Source organism: Gobius niger (genome assembly GCF_951799975.1).
Source record: "Gobius niger genome assembly, chromosome: 23".
NCBI classification, from domain to species: Eukaryota; Metazoa; Chordata; class Actinopteri; order Gobiiformes; family Gobiidae; genus Gobius; species Gobius niger.
The window spans coordinates 16,919,655-16,943,468 of NC_136874.1; the positions used below are offsets into that span (position 1 = coordinate 16,919,655).

The 23,814-nt window shown below is 43.7% G+C and overlaps 1 protein-coding gene across 4 annotated transcripts in view; it reads left to right on the plus strand.

Annotated features, from left to right (window-relative positions):
* LOC306981751 (neural cell adhesion molecule 2-like) overlaps positions 1 to 23,814 on the plus strand; it is a 453,723-nt gene that overhangs the window by 428,869 nt on the left and 1,040 nt on the right. The window contains exons 16-17 of one of the 4 annotated variants that reach the window (XM_079581397.1): positions 10,660 to 10,867; positions 13,414 to 13,453. In XM_079581397.1, the coding sequence (XP_079437523.1) occupies positions 10,660 to 10,867; positions 13,414 to 13,453 (248 nt within the window). Of the gene's footprint in view, positions 1 to 10,659; positions 10,868 to 13,413; positions 13,454 to 13,626; positions 13,672 to 23,814 lie in introns of all 4 variants that reach the window. The other 3 variants (XM_079581398.1, XM_079581395.1, XM_079581396.1) reach the window with 3 other exon arrangements.

Here is a 23,814-nt window from a genome sequence, read left to right on the forward strand (position 1 = left end):
TTGGAGATCAGACACTTCCATTTTCTGTTCAGCATGAAGCTAGTGCTGAAAACGTCTGAACGCACACGCAGGGTTTATCTGTCAGATAAAGCATATCGCCAAATAAAGATCCAGCAGCAGAGAAAAGCAGCTCGGACAGAGCGCGGTAGGAGTTCCACTGGAGCACACAGCGGCCCAGGCTGTCAAGGCCCAGATGAGTGAGAGGAGGCGGAGCTTCAGGCCCAGGCGAGTGAGAGGAGGCGGAGCTTCAGGCCCAGCCGAGTGAGAGGAGGCGGAGCTTCAGGCCCAGCCGAGTGAGAGGAGGCGGAGCTTCAGGCCCAGGCGAGTGAGAGGAGGCGGAGCTTCAGGCCCAGGCGAGTGAGAGGAGGTGGAGTCTGAAAATATAACAAGTGAAATATATTTAACTGATCAGAAACTCACTTTAGTCGCGCATAAGTTTCGGAGTTAAGGAAGAGTTGTGAAGGAAATTGCAGATTATTGGAATAGTAAGGGGAAAGTAGCAGGCTTTTGGAGAAGTAGCCGCTCCGCACTGAGTTGGCCTGATGTTGTGTTAATGGCGACCGCATAATCCTGGAGGGACGGTATAGTTAGGTTTATTGGTTTATTTGGAAGGGTCAGTGCACGTTAATGACCAAGCCACACCGGATTGTAGCCTTGGGCTAATTTCCGTCTGTCGTCCACCATGCACACTCTCATTCATCATGGCCTATTGTACATGTTTTTAGTGGTAGGAGAAACCAGAGTACCTGAAGGAAACCTACGCAGACACAGGGAGAACATACAAACTCACACAGAACGGCCCCGTCCAGAAGGGAATCGAACCTGGACCTTTTTGCTGTGAAGCACGAGCACTAACCGCTGTGCCACCGTGCCACTTTGTCCACACACTTTGCACCTTGCGGCTTATACATCAGTGCGCGTAACTGAAAGATATTCTGGCCATACTGAATATTGAATACCCCATACCGGGTCCAGACACACTGGGCTGTTTCTAAAGAACTCTGGCTCAGTCACTGCTCTGAATCTAAACATAGAGTTGTGGAGCTCGGACATATCCCTCTCATCTCAACCCTGTCGCTGACCTCCGTCTGTGGAGTTTAAATGACTGCACTCTGAGTGGGAGGAGGCCCTCCTGTGCCTGTAACGTGGCATCAGGTGCAAAATAAATGCAACTAATTCTCTCACCGCTGAAATATTCTGGAGGGACAAAGCGAAGTGTGTGGTAAATGGATCAAAAACCAGCCTCGAGCGATTCACCACGGACCCGGCTCCCGGGAAACTCCTGATGCCGTGAGCACAGCCGGCCGAGGAGGGCGGCTCTAAACACGTCCACTGTCCCAGGAGGAGTCGCTGTGAACACACACGGGTTTAACGCATAATATAATCTAATTCATTTCAACTTTTAAGTTCTTAACACACTTTTACAAAAGTCATTTACATGTACCTGGAGACCGCCATTCTCTTGAAATCATGCTCAAAGAGAAAAGTCCTGCATTTCCAGTGGCTGAAGGCGCTGCATTTCATTTCATTTATGAATGTATTTGAATGGGACAATGCACATTAATGAACAGTTCTGTAAAGCTGCTGGATTTAGCTCAGAGCTCATTTCCATCCGCCGTCCCATGAGGTAAAACCATACCACCAACTCAGAACATACTCGAGTACGACAGTACATGTATGACATAGTACACATAAACGTACACAGACAGTACAACATACAAAAAAATACTAAATGCTAAATTGCTAAAATTACGGCTGCTTATCGCACACACCAAATGTCCCTATGAACTAGATCGCCTCCTAGTGGTGACAAGTTTGCTGAAGATGAAGCCATTCTTTAAGTTGTCTCGTAAATGAGACGTATAGGTGGTACTTTCAACTGGACACCTATAGACCAACATTAACGTTCACCACAGGGGCAACTCTTCCTCTGAACAGTGCTACTTTAAAATGGAGAAAGTTCCTTGGATGGAAGACGAAGCATCTTCATCTCTAAACACCTTAATCCAATGACAAGTGTTTGAAACGCTTTGCTCTTTACGGTTCTTCTGCTCCAGTTTTCTGAATAAACGTGTCTTTTTTTAGTGTCCTCAGCCCAACTATTGCAATGAAAATGCACATATACAACCACCAAATTGCATTTATGATGCTGTGTTTCTATGGCGACAGACCCATTTCTGCACATAAAGGCATCTTCTCCGTCTGGCCTCTGCATGGTGTTGTCACAGCTAACCTTTACTTACAAATGTCCGTCCTCGCCATGAGCCCATTACCTGTCCACGCGCTGCCTGGAGTGGCGTTATGTGAAATGAGTCGCTCACTCCCTTTTTAATTTGCTCGTTCATAAAGTTGATCTTTCACTCGGGGAAGACTTTTTGGTCACGTCATTTTTTTTTTTTGTATTCAATTTAAAAATGGAGCCACTTTCGGAGCCACATCCAGGGGAATGGACTAAAAGGGAACGCATTTGATGACATGGGTAATTTTGTGACATTATGCAATTTCAGGCTATTACGGTAATGGCCGCTGGATGGCTAATTCTCATGCATATAATCATAAAATAACATGATAGCGGCCGCCATTTATCGGGCTTAATTCGACAAATCCACTCCTGAGCAGACGTATTAGATGTAGAGGGTAATTATACCGGGGCGAAATGGAGGGAAAATGGGAGACTGTTGACACAATTGGGAAATATGTTCTCTTAAGTGCATGGTAATGCTTCATAAAAATATATTTGTTATCTTGGAAAACAGACACATCCAAATCAAGTGCTTATACAGCGGCTGATGCAAAGTGAGTACGGCTGATGACTTTAATCAATACAAGAGTTATCCTTTTAAGAGGAGTATGAAATCATAGTCAGCTTTGTCCACAGTAGAGGTGAGATGTTAGAGGAGGAACATTTGAAAGACCCTCTAGTATCTGATTATGTGTTGTTCATTGTAATTGTATAATGGTATTTTATTGATTGTGAACTTGCAGCTCGTTCTCATTGTTTACCTTAGCTTAATATTGTTCCCTGAAAATGTGTTCACGACCCCCCCCATGACGAGACAGAACTTTGTGCAAAAGTTAGACTTAAATTCATTGTTTGGAAATAATGCTAGTGAGGATAAAAATGTCTAAGGTGTAACTGCAGCCTCTATATTAAGCTCGTGCTCTGAGCTCATTCTACACATTAGGACATGACTGGAACATGTAGGGGGAGGAAAATACTTAGTTTTAACATTTTTAAACTCCATAGTCCCTTTAAGATTAGCAAACATTTCACTTTAGGCAAAAAAATGTGGTCATTGCCAGAACTGCAACAGAATATGATCTAGACCAAAGACAGGCAAGTTTGCTTGGAGGTGGGCTGATTTTCTTCTATCAAAATACCGAGGGCGCAACCTCTCAGTCGTCGCAGCACTTTCCACATCAGACTGGGCCAAATGGAGTGTTACGCCAGGAAATCTTACACATTTTAGTGCACTTTACCAGGTATTTGGATTGTGTAATAATATTTCTTAAAATCAACTTAAGGGCCAGAGGTTTTATGCTTGAGGGCCGGATTTGGCCCCCGGGCCTGACGTTGCCTACACCCTGTTTTACAAATGGTTCAACGATGTCATAATTGTCCAATAAATGAATGACATTTGCAGGTAGCGGCTGTATGTTCACTTCCATCTCGGTCACTCCTATGATGCTTCAGGATCAGTTTGACTTCAGGTTTTTTAGGGTTTCTGGTATGTTTCCGTGATGAAATGTTACATGTATGTGTAACCATGGATACAGTTCAATCACTGCTGAAAACCTTAAAAACAATTGATCCTGGAGCGTCCTCCAGGCCATCCGGATGGGAAGTGAAGGCGCTGTGCTAACCACCCACGGTCAAATACATATTCATATCAACTTCTTTTACATAAAAAGTTGCATAGTGTACCTTTAAGGCCTTCATTTTGACTAAATTCATTGAATGACTTTTAATGCCCTGTGGAAACCCTGTTTTACCACCACTACTGCTACTTGTAGTACTAGGCTACTACAACAAGTACAACATGTACTACTACTACTACTACTTCTACTGTACAAGATCAGTTGTTATGTGAAAGTTCATATTGAACCTTTAAACAGGCTGCAGCTAACACTGTTAGACAAATACCCTGTACACGTTTTCTGTTTTTAATCACATTTTAATGAAAGGTAAACACTTCTGGGCTTTGCTTCAAACACAAAGTGATGTTTTTCATCTAAAGTTACAAAGGCCAGGTTTTTTATTAAATATGTATGTTTTGATATTGCCCGGGGCATTATTTATAACACATTTCCCAACCGTTTAAAGGTGTTGCAGTCTATAAAAGCAATATTATTTGATTGGAGATTGTAAACACGGGTCTCAAAGCTCAAGGCTAGCATCATTATCATAGAATTGAAGGAAAAAATGCTTCAAATTCCTGCTTATTTTTTTGCGCTTCGGGGAATGCAGAGCTGTTTACTAAATGAAGTCGGATAAACTTTCAAACTCTTGCCTTGAGAATATATCGATCCACTCGCTAACTTTCAAATCCCCACGCACTCAAAGGCAGCGCGTGCTAATTAGCCACCCCTTAGCCGCTAGCTTAGCCTTGGAGCCTATGGTATTGTGCCTCCTGACTTAGTGCCAGTGCTGCCATTGTGGCCCGGGCTCGGAGTGGGAAACAGAAGAGTGTTTGGCTGGAGACAGGATTCCGCTCTTGTGCGAGCCGCGCCCCAGTGCACACCGAGCAGCGGATTTGAAATGGAAATGAGTCTGAGGCTAAAAAGCTGAAATGTCTGACAATTTTAGGCTTTAGAAGCGCTAGTTTCACTGCTTTCTGCGCTGCTGGTACAAATTTATGCTAAGTATTGACCTCTGAGAATAACTTTACAGCAGCTAGCTCTTTCATGTTTTGCTAGCAGTAATCATTTTGGTTGGACAAGTTTGTAGTTTTGTTTGGCCGTGCTGGCGCAGAGAGATTTGTTAAAGCGGACCTTGCATTTATAATAGGGGCTTAGAAACTTTTGTCCTGTACCTCAGCATTGATATGATCGAAAGGAACCATTCTGAAGCATTCTTAGCCAGCAGCATGCTAAACTGATGGCTCTGTGGGAATTTTATTTAAAAAAAAAATTCTTAATTTACGCCACATCACCTGACTGTTGCCAGTTTAGAGGCAAACAGAAGAAACTACATGAGCAGAGGTGGGAGCAAGTCCAAGTCCTGAAGGTCCAAGTCCCAAGAGAGTCCAAGTCATGAAGATCCTGGGGTCAAGTCAAATCCAGTCAAGTCTTGCTTTAGCGGTAAGTCACCTGCCGCTAAAGCTGTCGCAAATGTTAGCCTAAAACAAGTGCTTTCTCAAGATTTCAAAATTTCAAGATTTAAAGTCTCATCACCAAAATGTATAAAGTATATATTTGTAATGCTCTGGTTCAATGTTCAAAATGACTAGGACAGCATTTTAAGGTGGCCTACTTCAAAAGAACTGAAACAAGAGTATTTTAAAGGGCCTATATCATGCAAAATTGACTTTTTGGAACTTTTAACCATGTTGTTGTGATATTTCCTTATCAAAACCCCCCCAGAATGTTTTTTGGCTTCATTCACGCAGTTCTCAGTAATCCTCCTGAATCCTGCTCTCTGCTGGAAAACCACAGAGTTGTGACGTTTTTTACATCCTAGTGTCAAACAGGAAGAGCACAACTTCTGTAATGTAATGCCTTACAGCCTGATTTTAATTGAAAATAAAACAGCCTTTTCATTATTTCTGTAAGAGAAAGAAAGCAAAAAAAGAAAGGAAGTGCTCGAGGCGTCCGCGCTGGCCCTGAAGAGAAAACAAACGCACCTCCTGAGCAGATGAACACATGGCATGTTTGCGCTGAAAGCTGTGAAGAAGACGCTCTTTCTAACCTACTCTGGTTCTTTTTTCTGACCTAACGATAATGTCACGGAGAAAAAAAGCGCATTTGGCTACGAGGACTTTATTCAACTTTCCCAAAGAAGAGGACACTCGCCAGAAGTTGGAATTTTCTCTCCGTGATTCGGCAACTTTCACCAAAATAGTGTTTTTCTGTGACTGTCTCTGATGGATGTTTGGTGAACCTTCACCAGAACCAAAGTGGATTCTCTTTAATAACCAACGCGAGTCACATAATGTGGTGGAGCCAGGACAGAGCGGCTGTACCTTTAGTGTGAACGCCTGCCCGTGTGTTCGTGCTCAGACAGAAAAGGGATTTGCATGGCACATGTTGTAAATGAGTCATTGCTCTTCTCGTCGCCTACAGCACCTTCTTTCTGGAGCGTTGGTCAAGTAAGTCTCAAGTCCGACTTGGGTCTGACTCAAGTCAAGTCATTCTTGACTTGAGTCGACTCTGGACAAAACCCACACAAAATTCAAAGATGAAACAATAGTCTGATGTGCTCTTTAATGTATCTATGCACCACTAGAGGTACATTGGTATATGTTGATATAGAAGACAACATGATCCCAATTATAGCTTCAGATAATGACATTATCCAAAGCTCTCCGTCTGCTAAACTACATACAGTATTTGTGTATATGATTTGACTCGGAAGTGCCCAGGCTTCACATAAGAGGTGTCGTCTAGACTGGCCCTAATTGGAAAGTGCCATAAGACAGCCGCGCTCTGATTGTGCGACCCTTCTTGTGGAGTCGTGAAACCAAAGTAATCAGTAAAAGTAATCAGAGCCGACTTCCAGCCCGCTCTCCACCAGGATTAGCGTATTGTGAGCGGAAAATGAGCATGTTTAGATTGTGCGAATCACTGCTCCTTTAAAGTATTGCACCATGTCATTCCTCACTTGTGCACTGATGAAATGCAGCGTTATGATGATATCGGCACAATGTTGTTCACATCATTAATAAATAAAAAGTAAAGTCCGGCCATCTCTTAGTCCATTTTTCATTGGGTCATGAATAGACGGTTGAAGGAATGAGCATAACTGCTCTCCGTGTTCTTTCCATCTCGACTCTCCAGCTCTTTCTCACTTGAGAGCCTCTCTGAGTCGTGCCGTCTCTTGAGCTCGGCTTCTCCTCGTTTCTCCAGGCAGGCCTTGACCTCCAGCTGCCATCGCTGGTCCACATTTGTTCAACCTGTCCTGCTCCAGCCCACTCCTCTATACCACGCTGCCCGCGGGAGGTCCACTTATCTGTGCTGCATTCATTTTCTCATCATCCAGGCTTGACGACCTGTAATGTGGACAGAAATTCCATATGCTAAGTGCTGCTCGGTGTGAAGAAAGTGGTGTCCTGTGGCTCGGACTTGGAGCCAGTTAACAAGAATGGAAGCACAGTACAAATGATTTATGAAATGTCATGAAGTGTGAGTTACGAACGCTGTACTAAAATATTGGTCGTAATGTGTGGAAGAGCAACCAAGTCACTGCCTTTGTTGTTGTCCCTGGACCAAAAGCATTAAAAGCAGGTGTTTGACTGTCCAGTTGTTATGGTCATGAGGATCCCGTCCCAGGCCTCTGTGAGCTCGCAGGTGAAGTCGTGACCGTCTGCGTTCCTGAAGTGTGGCATGTTTGTGGTGGATCTGGTTTCGCGCTCAGATCTAGAGCTGGGTCTCGGGACCAGAGCAGACAGTGAGGCTGATGATGGGCAGCTGTTCAGCAGATGGAAGCAAAGCTCAGCTCAGCTCTGGAAGGTCAGGGCATCAGACAGTGACAGAGCAGGGCAGGGGTGGAGCTGGTGATGCACCACAGGTTCAAGAATCCTTAGTTATTAACACCCAATCTGGGAGACAATAGACAGGACGGAAAGAACTGTTGTGTGTAAACACATATTTGAGACGGCTGATGACAAAGCAGCCGGTCTGAATGTCAGTTCCTCTTTGAGAAGGTGAGATTCAGACTTGTTTAAAGAAAGGACAGAAAACGATCGCATTATGATTGAATCGTTCTGGGGTAAAAAACTATTTTTATTGAGCTACAAATGAAAAGGGTTGTAGGAAATAAACCGACAGTGTTAACAGACATGATAGTTCTTTGTTTTCATGGTGCAAAACGTTTTTCACATTCTCTCCAAACATTTGACAAAGTCTTGGCATTAAACCGGTGGAAAACAAATGCGTATCATTTTAGTATCTAAGTGCTGCATAATAAAATCCAAATAACGAATGAGGTCCGGGAACTTTCTGAGTCCGCTGTAATAACTAATAAACTCTTTTCAAAGTGAACAGCACTGTGTTCTCCTTCGGCTGCTCATATACAGATGGTAAGGCAGGAGAAATTGATTTGTTTTGGAGGAGATGCTGGATTCTAATTGAGTTCTTCCACTGGGGAGAGTGTGAAGCTGAGGTGGGCTGGATTAGGACTTATCTAAGTCTTGGAAAGGGGCCAGCGCGCTGCACAGACTTCAGTGCCCTTCAAATAGGTTCAACCGTGTCCGCACAAGTTTGTCGGGCAAGAATGCAGGGCTAGAGAACTGGCCAACAAGTAATACAGTGAATACTTTAGTTTTTTCAAAGAGATGCGCTTCTTCGGTTTGTTCTTTTGAGCTTTGTGCGTCGACTCTTCTCAAACGGCTCGCTCGGACGGCAGTGACAGGGACTGGAATGTCGTCGATGTTGTCAAATAGTCCGCCACACAAGAGCAGTCTGGACTGAAAATGACAAGGCCCATTGACTTGAACTCAGCGCTGTTAAAATGTAACCGTAAAGTCAATTTGCCGCTCCCCCAAGACTGAAGCTCCTGACATGAGCGCGATCAATGAGACGTCTTTCTAACGGCCAAACTCTCAGCCTCCGCGGGCCACAGGGAGACGCCAGAAAACACAGAGAAAGAATCAAGGCAATGCTAGACTGTTTAGGCCTCAGCGTCGAGGGGTCCAAGGCCAGGATGCAACAATTTGCTGAATGTCTCTCCCCGCCCTCCGCCATTCCTGCGCTCTGTGCTGTTCAATGAAGTCTACGTGAACCTCTTACCACCCACCACCCAAATCTGAATGCTTCTGGACTGGAGCTTACAGCCCAGAGGCCAGTGTAACGCCTCATTTGAAAGCTAAGGTCTACACTTTTGTTTCATTGTCGTTTTCGCCTCGTTTTTGTCACTGTTTTTGGCGCTTTTTTCAAGAAGCTTTTCGATGTGGGTAAAGTCAAACTGGAGAAACGAGTTCAGTCCTATTGAAGGCGCTGAGACGCTGAGACGCTGCAGGGGAAGACCTCCATTCTTCACACAGTGGTCAATGCTTTGCTGCTTTCTTCTTTTAACATCTTGGTTTTAATGTCAGAGTAAAAAAAAAGACCAAACTCACCCTTTGCGATGCTTCTTTGATGGCTTATTCTTGATTTCCTGATGTTTTTCAGGAGATCAGTGCCAACTCTCATCTTTCCCACGTTGATTCATTCACAAACTCTGATATGTTTGGTATCCACGTGTAGCACGAAAGGCGACCAAGATGACGCTGCGATCCAAATGTGGTCACAATTTGATTTTTACACTCTTGCAACATCTCCACTTTAGGAGCTCCAACAGAATCCACACTTTCCATGTGTGTACTTGTACTGAAGAGTTTTTCATAATCGAATTCATAGCCTCAAGGCTAAATTTGAATTTAACAGATTTTTTACACTAATAACTAGCGTCGAAAACTAAACCTGATCCAAAATCCCCTCTAAAAAAAATCTTCATACACTGGCTTGATCCATAATTTAACATTTTGTCTCTGAAAATATCTGCAATTTTGGCCATTGTTATACATAAAGTGCCTTATTTTCATATGAAGACATAACATTACAGAAAACTTGCAACATTTGTTTCCCCCAAGTTTATGTTATTTATCCACAGCAAAGGTTTCAAATTGATATTACAGACTTTTTTTTTTTTTCATTCACCAGCAGCCTAAAAGGAACAGGCCACCATTTTTCCATACTGAGAGATGTTCTTACCTGAGCTTAGACGAGTTGATGTGTACCTGTCTGGTCTTTGTGCTATGCTAACAACATTTTTGCTCATTGTGCGTGACTGAGCGCACACACAAAGACCAGACAGGTACACATCAACTCATCTAAGCTCAGGTAGGAACATATCTCTTTATCACTTTAAACAGGCACTTCTATTATATTTATCGGTGTGGACTTTTATTGTACAATGTTTTGCCCTTAGGCTTTTAATGTGGCATTGTCTGTTTGTTCTGTTTTTTATATTGTGTCTTTTTACTTGTTTTACATATTGCACTTTGAGCTCTTTGCACATTTTTTTCCAATGTGGTTTTTCAAACTGCAAATGGCCAATAAATGAATCTGAATCTGAATCTGAATCTCAGTATGGAAAAACGGTGGCCTGTTCCTTTACAGTGCATATTACAGGTGTTTATTTAGATGGGTAACATCTGTTGCAAGTAATAATTATCATTTTATTTCAGTGAAGCGGCAAATGAATGTTGGGCAGAAAAATTATTTTGATGTGAAGTTCTAAGTTACTGACAGGAAGTGACATAGATAAAGGTAAAGTTCCAGCAGTTTGACTCACTTCCCATGGTCGGCACGGCAACAGTTTATATGATGATGATTTTCCTCTATCTATGTCACTTCCTATTAGTTGTGGATCCCTGTGGTCCCGTTTTGCTAACAGTATTTTCCTTGTCCCCCCCTCCCCTTCCACCCCCCCTCTCTCCATGCTCTCGTTGCCCGTCTTAGCAGAATCCCTGTTCAGCGGCCTGGGCCTGGGCGCCGTGGTGGGGCTGGGACTGGGCGCCCTCCTGCTGCTCCTGGTCCTGGTGGACGTCAGCTGCTTCTTCCTGCGCCACTGCGGCCTGCTCATGTGCATCACGCGGACCGTCTGCAGCAAGAAGACGGCCACCAGCGGCAAGGGCAAGGAGATGGAGGAGGGCAAGGCGGCGTACCTGTGAGTGTCACCAGGGGGGGCCGCAGCGCTCCGTACGATTGCTCTGTCAGTCACCGGGCCATCCATGCTTGCAGAGGGGAGCATCTGCTGTGGGTGTATCGTCACCTGGGGGGGGGGGGGGGGGGGGCACTGTGATTAAGGGATTGGCAACAGTAGATGGAGAACACACACAAAACAAAACAAAATAACTTCTCGTGATAGTGTTTCACTTGTTTGTGCCGTTGACAGTAACAATGGTGGACAAGGCCAGAGCCGGAACAGTTCTGCCACTGTGTGCACGTGTCAGCCAATCAGAAAGGAGAACAGTAATTACTCATCACATGATTAGCAGACTTTAATGTGCACGTGTTTACCGGTTAATGACCGCTTCACTCACGCTCGAGTGAACACTAACACTGTTTTAGTCTGTTTTTTGTGTCTCGTGATGCCTCGTCTTATTCTAGTTTGAATAATCTTTGTTTCTAGAAATGAATAGTCTGTTGTGTACGTAAAATATGAATATTAAGAAGAAAAAGTGACTGAGTGTGAGTGTGACTATAGGCCCATTGATGACCCCGATTTCTCACAATTTGTCGACCTGTGATAGCATCAAACTTGATATTAACATAGTGTTGGTTACATTTAGTTACATGTCAGACGTTCATTTACACATGAAGAAACATGCAATTTTCTTTCAAATAAATAGGCCTAAGTATTGTGGAATTATACTACAAAGAGGAAGAATAAAACATAACTATCAGAAATGATACAGTAAGATCAATGAAATATATTTTGAAATTATATATTTACATATATTATATAGGCCTATATATTTGTGTTCATTCATGAGGCGTGATCCACCTGCATTCTGATTGGCTGAGAAAGGCCACCTTTAGACTAGTGATGGGATTTACGGCTCTTTAATGCAGTGTTTTTCAACCACTGTGCCGGGGCACACTAGTGTGCCGTGACATATTGTCTGGTCTGCCATGGGAAATTATCCAATTTGACCTAGTGGGTCTAAAAAATATTTTTTGAAAACAAATTAATTATTATCTGTAAATAATGTGGCATTCTCAAGTCTCTGTGCTGTGTAATGATCAGCAGAGTAACCATGTAAAACTCTTCCATATCAGTTCATTTCTTTGAGACAAGAGAATTAGTGATGCATAGATGCGACAGGTGGCGGTGACAGTGTCATTGTGGCTAGCCAGACTATACAGTGTTCCTATTCAATTTACACTTTGATGAGAATGTAGGTTACAGAGTTACATTTTTTTACATTTTGTGCTGGTGGTGTGCCTCGTGATTTTTCAAAGAAAAAAATGTGCCTTTGCTCAAAAAAGGTTGAAAAACACTGCTTTAATGGACTGTTCATTTCAAAGAGCCGTTCAAAAGACTGGCTCTTCTTAATATAAAATGTCAATAACTCCAGCCAGATAACTCACAATATCTAAGACGTGGCCAATAAAAGGTACTTTTTTTTAAATCAAACCGTACGCCACATCTAATACAAAGAGGCGGGAACTGTTCGACAAATCATTTTTAGTGCATTTAACTTTGAACAGGAAAAAATCTCTCACACACTGTGTACTTGCAACACCAGTGTTCCTTTATTTAACGTTTCAGCCACTGGGCTTCATCAGGCAAAATGTTTGTTTCTGAATGAGAAGCCATCCCTAAATAATCCTCATAATGGCCTATGGCAAAACAAACATACATCCAAACACAGAAAGGGTATAGTGAATTATGTACATATATACAATAAAACATGTTGTGGCACATGCAATACATATGGGAAATGGATATATAAGACAGCTGAAAAGAGAAGATCTGTCTAAATATATGCACATCAATATGTACCCCAAGGAAGTAAACGCAGCCTGTGAACATAACATGACTTCACTTCCACGTGTGGCCTGCTCCGTTGTTGGGCTGATTCAAAATCAACTGAAAAAAATCTGACTCTTTTCACACCCGAGACCCGTCCTCCTTTAAGAGCCGTTCCAAAGAGCCGTGTGTGCATTGGTATTGGCAAGTATTTTACTCTTCACCTTTCTGATTGGCTGAAAAATGTCCACAGTAGCAGAACTATCTGATGAAAACCCAAACATCACGGCCAGTGCATGCTTTCTGAATGTTTCAGCGCGGTTTGTCAGCAAAGGCATAATTAGGACACAAACAGGTTTCAAAGGAACGCTGTGTGGAAACATTAGCATATTATTGTTTAGCCTTACTTACCCATTTATGCGGCAATTACAGCACGCAGTCAGCAATTATCAGCAAATCATGTTTTTAGGAAAGTCATTTGACAGGTCTTGTTGTGATGGTTTGGTGCTAAGGTTAGGCTAAGGCTATGACAGTTGGAAAATAACGTGAGGATCTTACAATGACAAGCCAGACAATCACAGCATACGTTAGTGTCCACCGTTGTACTGTCGGCGGCTCGTCATATCCAAACAAAAGCAGAATGAATCTCTTCAAGCACTGTAGCGCCTCGTAGTCTTGCCACCTCTAAAGCTCCGTGTTCTACCCGTGAGAAAAGCAGCCTTCTCTTTACCATTTAGGTACACCTACAACAGCAGCCCAACCACCTTTTCAACCACAGTATGTCCCCGAAACTGTCTTTCCGTGGCCAGTGTGTGTGTGTGTGTGTGTCGGGATGTTCTCGTCCTCATCCGCATGCCCCGCCCGTGTGCTCCTGGTCACGCATGTGTGCTGCCGAGGTTCACCTCCATTCTGTATGATGTCTATCTTGTGCTCTCTCTCTCTCTCATAAGAAATGCATGCCACCGACGCCAGTGACCCCATCGACAACACTGCATGTGCGTATACCAAACTCTTTACTTTCTTTTCCTAACATCACCTGACCAACTAAGCCCCGCCTCTCTGCCGGCTACACTTAGAGCCGAGCACTCCCCACCTAGATGTATCGCATTACCTTTTTTTAACAGCTTTCGGATTGTGCCACGTGTTATTTTTTTCTGGGTTGACAGGGTTTATGACCGGGTTTACTCGTCTCTCTGTACAGAATGTTTCTCAGTCAAACCAGCCCAGACGTTTCTGAAAAAAGCTCAAATCCCACACAGCACGGCAGTATTCTCCGTCTCTCACTGAAAGAGCAGCTCTGAGGGCCTTGGATTTCAAGTTTGTCTTTGGAAATAGTAGAGCAGGGCCATTTCAATCCAACCGTGATATCAGTAAAGGTCAATCTCAATAATCACGTACCACCTGATTATTGAGATCCGAACCCCGCTGATGCCGCAGCGCCTGTCAGGTCAAGCCCAGGGAATACTTGGACAGACAAACAGGAAGGATCTGATGAACAAACAGATTTGTAGCTGACAAACCAAATGTCATTTGATGATGTGTTAAGATGAAAAGTGCATTAAAGTGCATTAAAGTGCATTAAAGTGCAGTTTTTAATGACGTCTGTTATGAGTTCATCAGTAGCATCATTATCATTTTATTTTAGTGAAGCAGAAATTTGAATGAATAAATGTTGGGCAGAAAAGTGATTTATTTGAAGCTTGAATTATAAACATCACACAAATTGAACAAATGAAAACTGAGAACAATCTTTAGCAAAAATATAATTGTGTCTAATGTGTCATATGCACTTCAACACAAAATGTAACAAAGTTCTGTGCAACTGTTACTGGAAAACAAAGGAATGATGTGATAAAAATGTATTGGAAGTATTGTGATACTTGATAGTATCGATACTTGGTATTGCAGCACCTCTGTGATCTTTACAGTTTGTCATGTGGACAGAGCCTCAGTCTGAGGTTAAGCTGGTCATGACATTAGCATGCTAACGCCGCTAGCACGCTAACGCGGTTAGCATTTAGCGTCGACACAGTAAACACATGTGCGGCTCACATCTATGAAGCCTCTTCAGGGACGTTTGTGTGACCTGTAGCTCAGCAGCTTTAGTGAACGTCCACAGTGTTTCACAGCAGTAACTCTCCAGGGACTGTACACAGAAGTATCAGCTCTACTTGTACACGTGACTTGACTTGAGTCAGTGGAGATGCATAGTTTGATAGGATTTCCTCTAGCCAGCGGTCTCATGATTGATCTCTAAACCTTCAGTTATTCATAGGTTTCCCTGGGGGAGGTGAAGTCGTCATCATGCCAGTCTAAAGTCTATAACGCACCGGGCGGAGTGAGGCCGGCTTTTTGCTGAGTCATGGCCTGCCGTCTCAGACCGACATTTATGTTTCCGTTGCGGCTTTATTAGGCCAATGATTCATCACATTTAATCAAGTCACTTTGTTAATGCAAAGTGGCTTTACAACATCGCCTATAGAGAGAATTAAAGGTTGTAAACAACAAATCGCAACATGCAGATTAAGGCGACAGACAGGGCCAACTGCCGCCCTCGGCCAGATTTCACTTTCCCCCCAATTCTCCCCCAAATTATTCACTCTTTTTCACACATTTCTTGACACTGGAGATGAACCCGATATTGTAAATTTGCATTATTGTTCTGTTTTCTGGTTCTATATGACACATGTTTCAGTATAGGTATCGGAAAAAGTGTTGTTTAAGGTATCAGTGTGAAAAACCCAGTATCTTTAAATTAAAAAATGTAACAGTGCCCAGCCCTAAGCCCGAGTCCAGTCCCTGAGCCTTATGCCGGCAGCGGCGTCGAGCTAAAGATGGGCTAAAGCTAACTGATCAAACGGAGCGGGTCAACAGAGCAGCGTGAGGACCAGGAAGTGGTGAGGACCTTCATAGTATCATCCTCATGTTCATGTCCTCTGAATACCTGAGGGTGAATCCCACAGCCCTCCTCCTCCCCCCCCCTCCTCCTCCTCCCCCTCCTCCTCCTCCTCCCCCTCCTCCTCCCCCTCCTCCTCCTCCTCCTCCTCCCCTCCCCCTCCACCTCCTCCTCCCCCTCCTCCTTGCATGTACGCGCAGTGAGCGGTGGCACTATCCCACGCCGGCGCGGGTCGGACTCATATTTCGGTAAGAGCCAGCGGTCCAGTCATGCGGCGCGACATGAGCACTTTGTTTCGCCCCCCAGCTGCACACGGGAGGCGCTGTGGGCCGCGCTCCGGTCTCACCTCGCTGAAGAACAAATTTGCCGTCGCCGCGGTGATAGTTTGGGCTAATGCTCTCCACTCCAAAGTTAATATTGCATAAAATGTAGCCTGCCTGTTTGCTTTAGCGAATGCACTGTTTTTTCCCAAAGATTACCCTGGAAATGGAAAAGAGACAAGTGTGATGAGAGCGGGGGTCTGGGGGGGGGGCACACTCACACTGATGCTTTGATCGTTTCTGCTGTCCTGGATTATAGAAAAAGTCGATAAATAGTCAAATGTTGCACTTTGGTAAACTTTCCCTGCACCCGGACTGACTTGTCCAATTCCCTTTGTCCTTCCTGGTGTTATTGCTGATGCACTTATTCACTCAACTTTACAAATTAAAACTTTTAAGTGTCTTTACCGATGGAGCGCAACTGTGACCACCCACCTCCAAAAGCACTCTGGTTCTGGAAGTGCATTCCTACACGTCTTTCCATAGACTTTAAAGAGTTTAAACGACTGAGGGAATAATGGCCATAATAATGTGGAAACTCATGAAGCATCTAAACCTTTATCAGGTAAAAGTTGTGAAAGTGTTTTGCTGTATTTACAAGTATTCATAGTTTTCTTCCATTTCACCTCTGAACCCCCACCTGAACCAACCACGTTTCCTTCAGTTTGGTCAAATATTCAGATTTTGGGCAGGGCGGGCCGCGTGTCAGGACAATTCTTTGATTATGCAGACTAATCACCATCGAGTCTTTACCAAATCCGCTCCACTAATTATTCCCGTTTGTGTTTTATGAGATACGCCCGCTGAATCCAGTCCGAGTCCAGGTTTTTTTTACAGATCCGATCCGTTTCTTGCCCTCAGTGGCTCAGGGCCGTCGTGTTTATTTGGGGAAAACATGGGAGAAACAAAGACAGGAGCGATTAGATGACATTAAGATTCACATTAAAAGCCCTTTGCTTTGTAAATAAGGGAATCCAACCCAAGCTACATGTTACAGCTGAGTTTAGGTGAAGCTGTTTCACATCAGTCACTGAAGTGAACCCTAACCCAGTTTTATGGAGAACACAGACATATTAGACATATTAAAACTGTGGAACTCGCTGATAAATATGAAACATGAATATGAGGAATAGTCTACATCAATCTAATAATAGTATATTACAAACTCAAACTTTCTAAAACGTAGTGTTTCCTAAATCAAAATCAATTAAATTTAATTTAATGATATATATACCATATAGAACCGCCACCTTAACATGGTGGAGGGGTTTGCGCCCCCCAATGATCCTGGAGCTCTGATGTCCGGGGCTTCGTGCCCCTGGTAGGGCCTCCCAGGTGACGGGTCAGACAGAGAGCGGTTCAGAAGCCCCTGATGAGAGACCAACGGGCTCGGTTTGAATCGTGAGGCCGTCCTTCTGTGGACCCCCCACCTGCAGGGGGAGCCATAGTGCAATGTGATTTGGCCCCCATGACCCAGAAACGGACAAGTGGAAGAAAATGGATGGATATATCATATATTATTTACACTTTGTTGATGCAGCTAAAACAATATAGTTGTAGTATTGTCACCCGAGCTCACAGTCCCTTCCCTTGCTCCCCTTTGCAGCACAGCTGTTTCAATTAACCTCTTGACCCCCACCGTATAATCAGGCACATTTTCCACGGCTCGGCATTACCCAAATCTAAAAGCTTCTTGAAAAAAGCAACAAGACACTGTTGAGCTCTGTAATATTTGGTTCTGGTCATGCTGCTGTTACTTTACTTTAATTCAGTTTTTCCAAAAGTATCAAGATGGCAGCACGCTTGTCTTTCAGTTTGAACATTTTTAGCCAGGTGTGACTCTAAATGCACTTAGGTAATTTAGCTTTTTTAAAAGCGTAAAACAATACATGTTACACGCAGTCAGTGCTGTTTATCGCAGCATGTGGAGAACACACTAAAGCCCATAATCAGCGCCGCCGCAGATCCAGCCCTGTGTGACTCCAGCCTTGACATATCATTTTAGACACACACAACTTTTTAACCACCACTTTTCCTCACTGCAAATGGAAAAGGCGGCTAGCTGCGTGCCTGACATTTAATTAAGAGCCATTTCTGTCTTTAAAAAACATTATTGCCGTCCTCTTGTGAAGACTTTATGGATGTTCACTTCACACCAGGCCACACGGAAAAGCCCAGACCTCGACTCATGCTTGTACTTCTAAACACGGCTGAAATAAAGTCTGCTGCAAATGTATTTATATTTATTTATGACAGAAATGTCCTTCCACTTCCCAGTAGCTTAAGCTCAGCACACACTACACCATTTTTTCCCCGCGATCTCGCTCGAACTCTCAGTCACGATGAGTGTTCCTCGAGTGGAAGGCAGGTGGGGGGTCAGCCACTGGATTCACGTTTGAATCGTGTAATGAGGGCGGCAGAAACATGCAGCTAAACCCAAGGGCTTAACTTTCGTCTCAACATGGGGGGGTTAACATTCCATAATCATGTTGTGTGTATTGGCAAAGGAATAAAGAGGGGGAGGGAGGGAGGATTTCAGCACCTGGAGAGTGAAAACCTTTAATAAAAGAGATGGTGGACAAAACTATATAGAATAAAAAATAAACGCAACCACCATGAAGAACAAATGTTTATTTAAAGGGGGGGTATTGTGCAAAATTGACTTTTTCCAGCTTTCCATCATGTTATTCTGTCACTCCCTCATTAAAAACATGGCTGAAGTGTTGCCTTGGCACATTCACGTATTTCTGAGTAATCTGTAAAAACTCTGATGGCGGCCATTTTAGGGATAGGTTTGCCTGAGTCCTCCTAGGAACGCCCCCACCTCCTGGAGACGCCTCCGAGCTTTGGTCACCAGCCGAGTAACCAACCACTGCTCCTCAGCAGAACCCCCTCCCCACTGATGCCACAGACAGCGTGTGGAGGGGGCGTGTCTGAAAGGGTCAGAGGTTCTTAAAGAGACAGAGGCCTATTTCAAGACATTCACTACAGCCATTTTGAGAGAGACATTTTATACAAGGCAGTTATTCTAATTTACTGCATTTACAGACCAACAGAAGGTTTGTCTTCATTGTAGTGTGATATAGACTGGTGCTGTGTGATTGAAAAAAGCATAAAACCCCCTCTTTAAATCCAGCCCTTTTGGTTCCAAACAGGGCTTTAAGTCTGAAAAGAACCGTTTCAATAAGATTATAGACCAACGTCATCCAAAGGTTGTTACTAATATAGCTAAACGTTAATTCATTCAAAGTGAAAGGCAAAGCACAGTCCATCAGCTGAGGATTGAAACTCTGAAAACAGACACATGACTAAACCTCAGTCTCTGTAAATCAATCATGTTTGATTTTAAGCCCAGTTTTGGACCCACAGGAGAAGCGTGGGTGATTTTACCATCCCAAAAGTGACACACAGAACGCACGGGCCAATGACAGAGTGGAATACAGACTTTCCATTTCTCTGATACAACAGCCTCACGCAGACCACGCCGAACAGCACAACATTATAGCAACAAAAGTTCACAAGAAACACCATGTCAACCCTCGTAGTCTGCAGCTCTGAACTGTGTTGTGCCGACAGTGATCACATGACGTACTTTATACAAACCTTTTTCGACTGTAAAACGTGTGTAGTCTGTGCTTGTCTTCAGCCTGAGCCCTACACTATTCTCACTCCACTTTCTCCTAATGTGCTGCTCGAGCTGTTTCCACTGTCGCCCTCATTACGAGCCGCATTACTTCCTTGATTTTACAAAGTACACAGAAGCGGCCGCGGAGCTCCCATATGTGCAGCACTCCTCCACATCTCCTGGCCCGGTACAGGCTACGTTTGCATGGGGTTAATGACACATGAAATTGGCTCCAGTGCGTGGGAAGTACGGCATCCACCAATCAACCAATAGGGAGCCCCCTCTGGCCGATGGCAGCGCTGGCTTATTAGGGCCCGGTATCACGCCGCGCTGTTTGGCATTCATGAACTGGGCATATACAGTAAGACATCAGAGCAAATATGACTGATCAATATGGAAACACGGATTACGTATTCAAAGCCTGTGGTACGGTTACTTCAAAGCATTTCACTCATTAGGGGTTGGCTCCACAAGATACTGAATAGAGTGTGGTAAATTACATACTATCAGCTTCTACTCGCTGCCTTGTTTATGTATTTACTTATTAAGCAGTACTTCCAATCATTCAATGAGAGGCGTTGTGAATTGTCAGACAAGATCAGTGTCGGAGTGAGGGATTGAAGAAGAAAAGTGAAGTTTAAAGAAGCCTATCTCACCGACCTGGAGACGAGCTGGAGACTCCAGTTGCCGCTGGTCGAGATGTCTCCGGGGCGTCCCCTGGAGATAAGGCGGCAGGTAGTCTCTGTAAAAATGAAAAGTCTCCAGACCATTTATATGCATGAAGTCAGTCAGAATTGCGAAGACCGCCAGCCAAGGCAGTCTCTGCAACTCTTTCCGGTGAGATAGGCCCTTTGGATGTGTTATTGTGGAAAGTAACCTTGAAATGATTGATTGCCAGCAGTACATACCCACAGATTTAAAATGTTCTGTCTAACCTTGAAGTACAACAAGTGCAAAGCCGTTCTTAAGTACTTTTCTGCAGCCTTTAAACCGCTGTATTTGCTGTCAGTTATGTTAGGGGGCGGGTTTCTCACTTCAGGCATGTCCAAAGTAAAGTTTGGAACAGTTTCAGAAATCACTCCTGCAGCGCTGGATCTATTGGTGTGTTGGTCCTAATTTTACAGTGTAAACATTGACCATTGACCATAAGATCACGAGGTCAAATGGTCAGAGGTCAAAGCCATCCCTTGAGGAACGTAAGATTCAGATTCCCTCAAGGGGAACTATAGTGAACGATACAGTGCATCCGGAAGGAATTCACACGCCCACACTTTCACTATATTTAGTTACGTTACAGCTTCAGATTCAAATTCATCAATATACACAAAATATCCCTGAATGACAAAGTGAAAAACGTCTTTTAGAATGTTTTACAAATAATAATCATAATACTAATGCATTGGTTTATATAGCACTTTTCAGGACACTCAGACGCTTTACATTGCATTATTCATTCACTCCTTACTCGGTGGTGGTAAGCTACTATTGTAGCCACAGCTGCCCTAGGGTAGCCTGACAGAAGCGAGGCATCCAGTCTGCACCATCGGCCCCTCCGACCTCCACCAACCACTCACACACTACATTCACACAGGCTTCCCCATCCAAGTATTGACTCCCTGCTGAGCTTCCAAGGTCTGATGGGAGTGGGCGGAGCAAAGGTGCTATGGTCACATGTATTAAAAATGAAACTGAAATGTCACATAAGTGTTTACAAAGTTTGCTCTGACACTCAGAACTGAGCTCAGGTGCATCCTTTTTCCACTCATCGTCCTTGAGCTGCTTCTACAAACTGAGCGGAGTCCACTTGTGCTAAATGAAATGAATTGGACTTGATTTGAAAGACACTCACCTCCCTATAAGGTCCAGCTGACAGATGCAGGTCACAGCAGAAACCAAGCCCTCAAGTCAAAGGAAGTGTAGACCCAGAGACGGGTTTGTATAGAGGCACACATCTGGGGAACGGGACAGAAAAGATGTTGAAGGTCCTGAAGAGCACAGTGAACTCCATCTTTCGTAAATGGAAGAAGTTCAGAACCACCAGGACTCTTTCTAGAGCTGGGCCCGTCCAAACGGAGCCTCAGGGAGAAGGGCCTCGGTCAGGGAGGAGCCCAGGAGCCACATGGTCACTTTGACAGAGCTCCAGTTATTCTCAGGAACTGGGAGAACTTGCAGATGGACAAACATCTCTGCAGCTCTCTACCATAAAGGCTTTTTTAATACATTTCTAAAAAACCTTTGTCATAATGGGATATTGAGTGTTGATTAATAATAGAACAAACACATTGAATTCATTTTGGAGTGACGATGTAACGCAACATAAATAGTGCAGAGGTGTGAATGTTCTTGAAATAATACCACTTCTACATACCCTACCTGTAAATATCGATCACTCAACCGATCTCTTCAGCCTTTTCCCTCCCTCCTCCAGCATTCTGACTTCAAAACCCCATAACAATGACAAAATGAGCGCCAGTAAACATGGGCATCCTTATTGATCCCTTTTATTAAATCCATATCAATCCCAGAGTCGCTCGGAAAGAAAGAAAGAAAAGAACGGCGCGCTAGCTTTGATGCGCAAAAAAGATTTACAACTCAATATGTACTTTCATTTCTCCCTGTTTACCGGAGTGACTGTGGAGGTTGTTATTTGCGGATAAAACGAGCTGCTTCGGCTTTGACAAATTGCCCTGAGACGTCCCTCCGTAGAATTTAAGTAAAGCACTTTATTTGTAAGATGAAACTACAAAACACAGATGTTTGTTCCTCCATAACTTTTGCATTATTTATACATGTGCGGATCCCAGGTGGATACTGAACTATTTGAACTACTTTTCGGTTGGTGAAGTATTTAGAGGCTGCATAACAATGAAATGCAGCATATAAACAAGACGTAAACGGGACGGGGAAAAAGGCCAAAAGCGTCCTTCTTGAAGCTTCTTAAACTAATCAGGGGCGTTGGGCTTTTGTGCGCACTTTCCATGAAACTGAATTCTTGTGCTGTGTTTGTGTGAGTGACTTGCTTTTCCTGTTTTTGTCTGCCATGAATGCTGCCACCCATGGGATAATCAAAGCCCTCTTTCCAAAATGCCATTAAAAGTTTAATAGCAGTTGGTTTGCTATCATTATCCGGGAAAATATCTGATTCCGCACAAAGACAAGGATATAAGCTCACTTCGTCAACTCCCTGTGGATGTCAGCGAGCGTCCTCTGAAAGCCTGACTCAGCTGTCTGTCCCGTCGCACACGCCGTTTGTGGCGGCGAGGGCGCGACTTGACAACTGTGTGATAAGGCCGTGTCACTTTTGTCCCCTTACCTTGTCTCTTTATCGGGACAGCTTTGTTCCTTTCTCCTCTAGTCATGCGCTTGTCCGGGATGTTCCAACTGACTCAGACATTTGTATCAGCTTTTCATCCAAAATTCAACCAGACAGGAACTTTCCGTAACACTTTAGATTACAAGTTCCATGTGCAGGTTCAGGTGAAAGTAAGCATGGAATGGAACTCGTCTGAAGTGTTACAGCATTTTCTTGGTGTTAACAGTTGCATCCAGGCTTTTCCAATGCAATGCCCCCTTGTCTGTTATTGGATTGTGCTTTTGCCTGAGAATAACATATTGAGTACTATAAATTGATTCAACTTCTCAGTAAATCATGCCTAAAAGCTGTTGAGCAGTTGGATGTTCCAACCATAACGTGACGGAGAAAAAAATTCTACTTTCTTTACCTCCCCACCATTTTCCTAACCTTAACCTTAATTGTTTTCCTGTTTCTGAACTTGAGCGTTTTCCAACTCCTGGCCCTAACCATGACCAGTTAGATAGTAGTCATATCAAACACATGTGTAATGTGCTACTACTGAGACTTGAGAGTAAATAAATCTTCTCATCATTTCGTGGGAAATTACAACTATCAATCTTGAATACTTGATTATAGATTACAATCGATGAATGCAGATCTTTATAAAGTGTGTGGATTACGTTTTAAACAATAAAACAGATAAACTGTATAAAACTGATGAAAAAAATGACCTGGTTGTTACTCCAACTTTGTGATAATAAAAATAAAAATAATCAAATGATAACCGCCCAATGCCAGCGATCAGACAGTGGCTTGAGTCAAGTGTTGTCACCATTACGAACCGCCATTTGGATTTGCGATGTCACACCAGAACTGGGAGGGGCCAAAATGCCAATAGCAGGTGTGGCCTACTTCTGACAAGGCACCGGATATGAATAAGCACCCCTTGCTGTTGGGGAGGCTGCTATATTCAATATCCACCGCTGACTTTTCACTTCAATT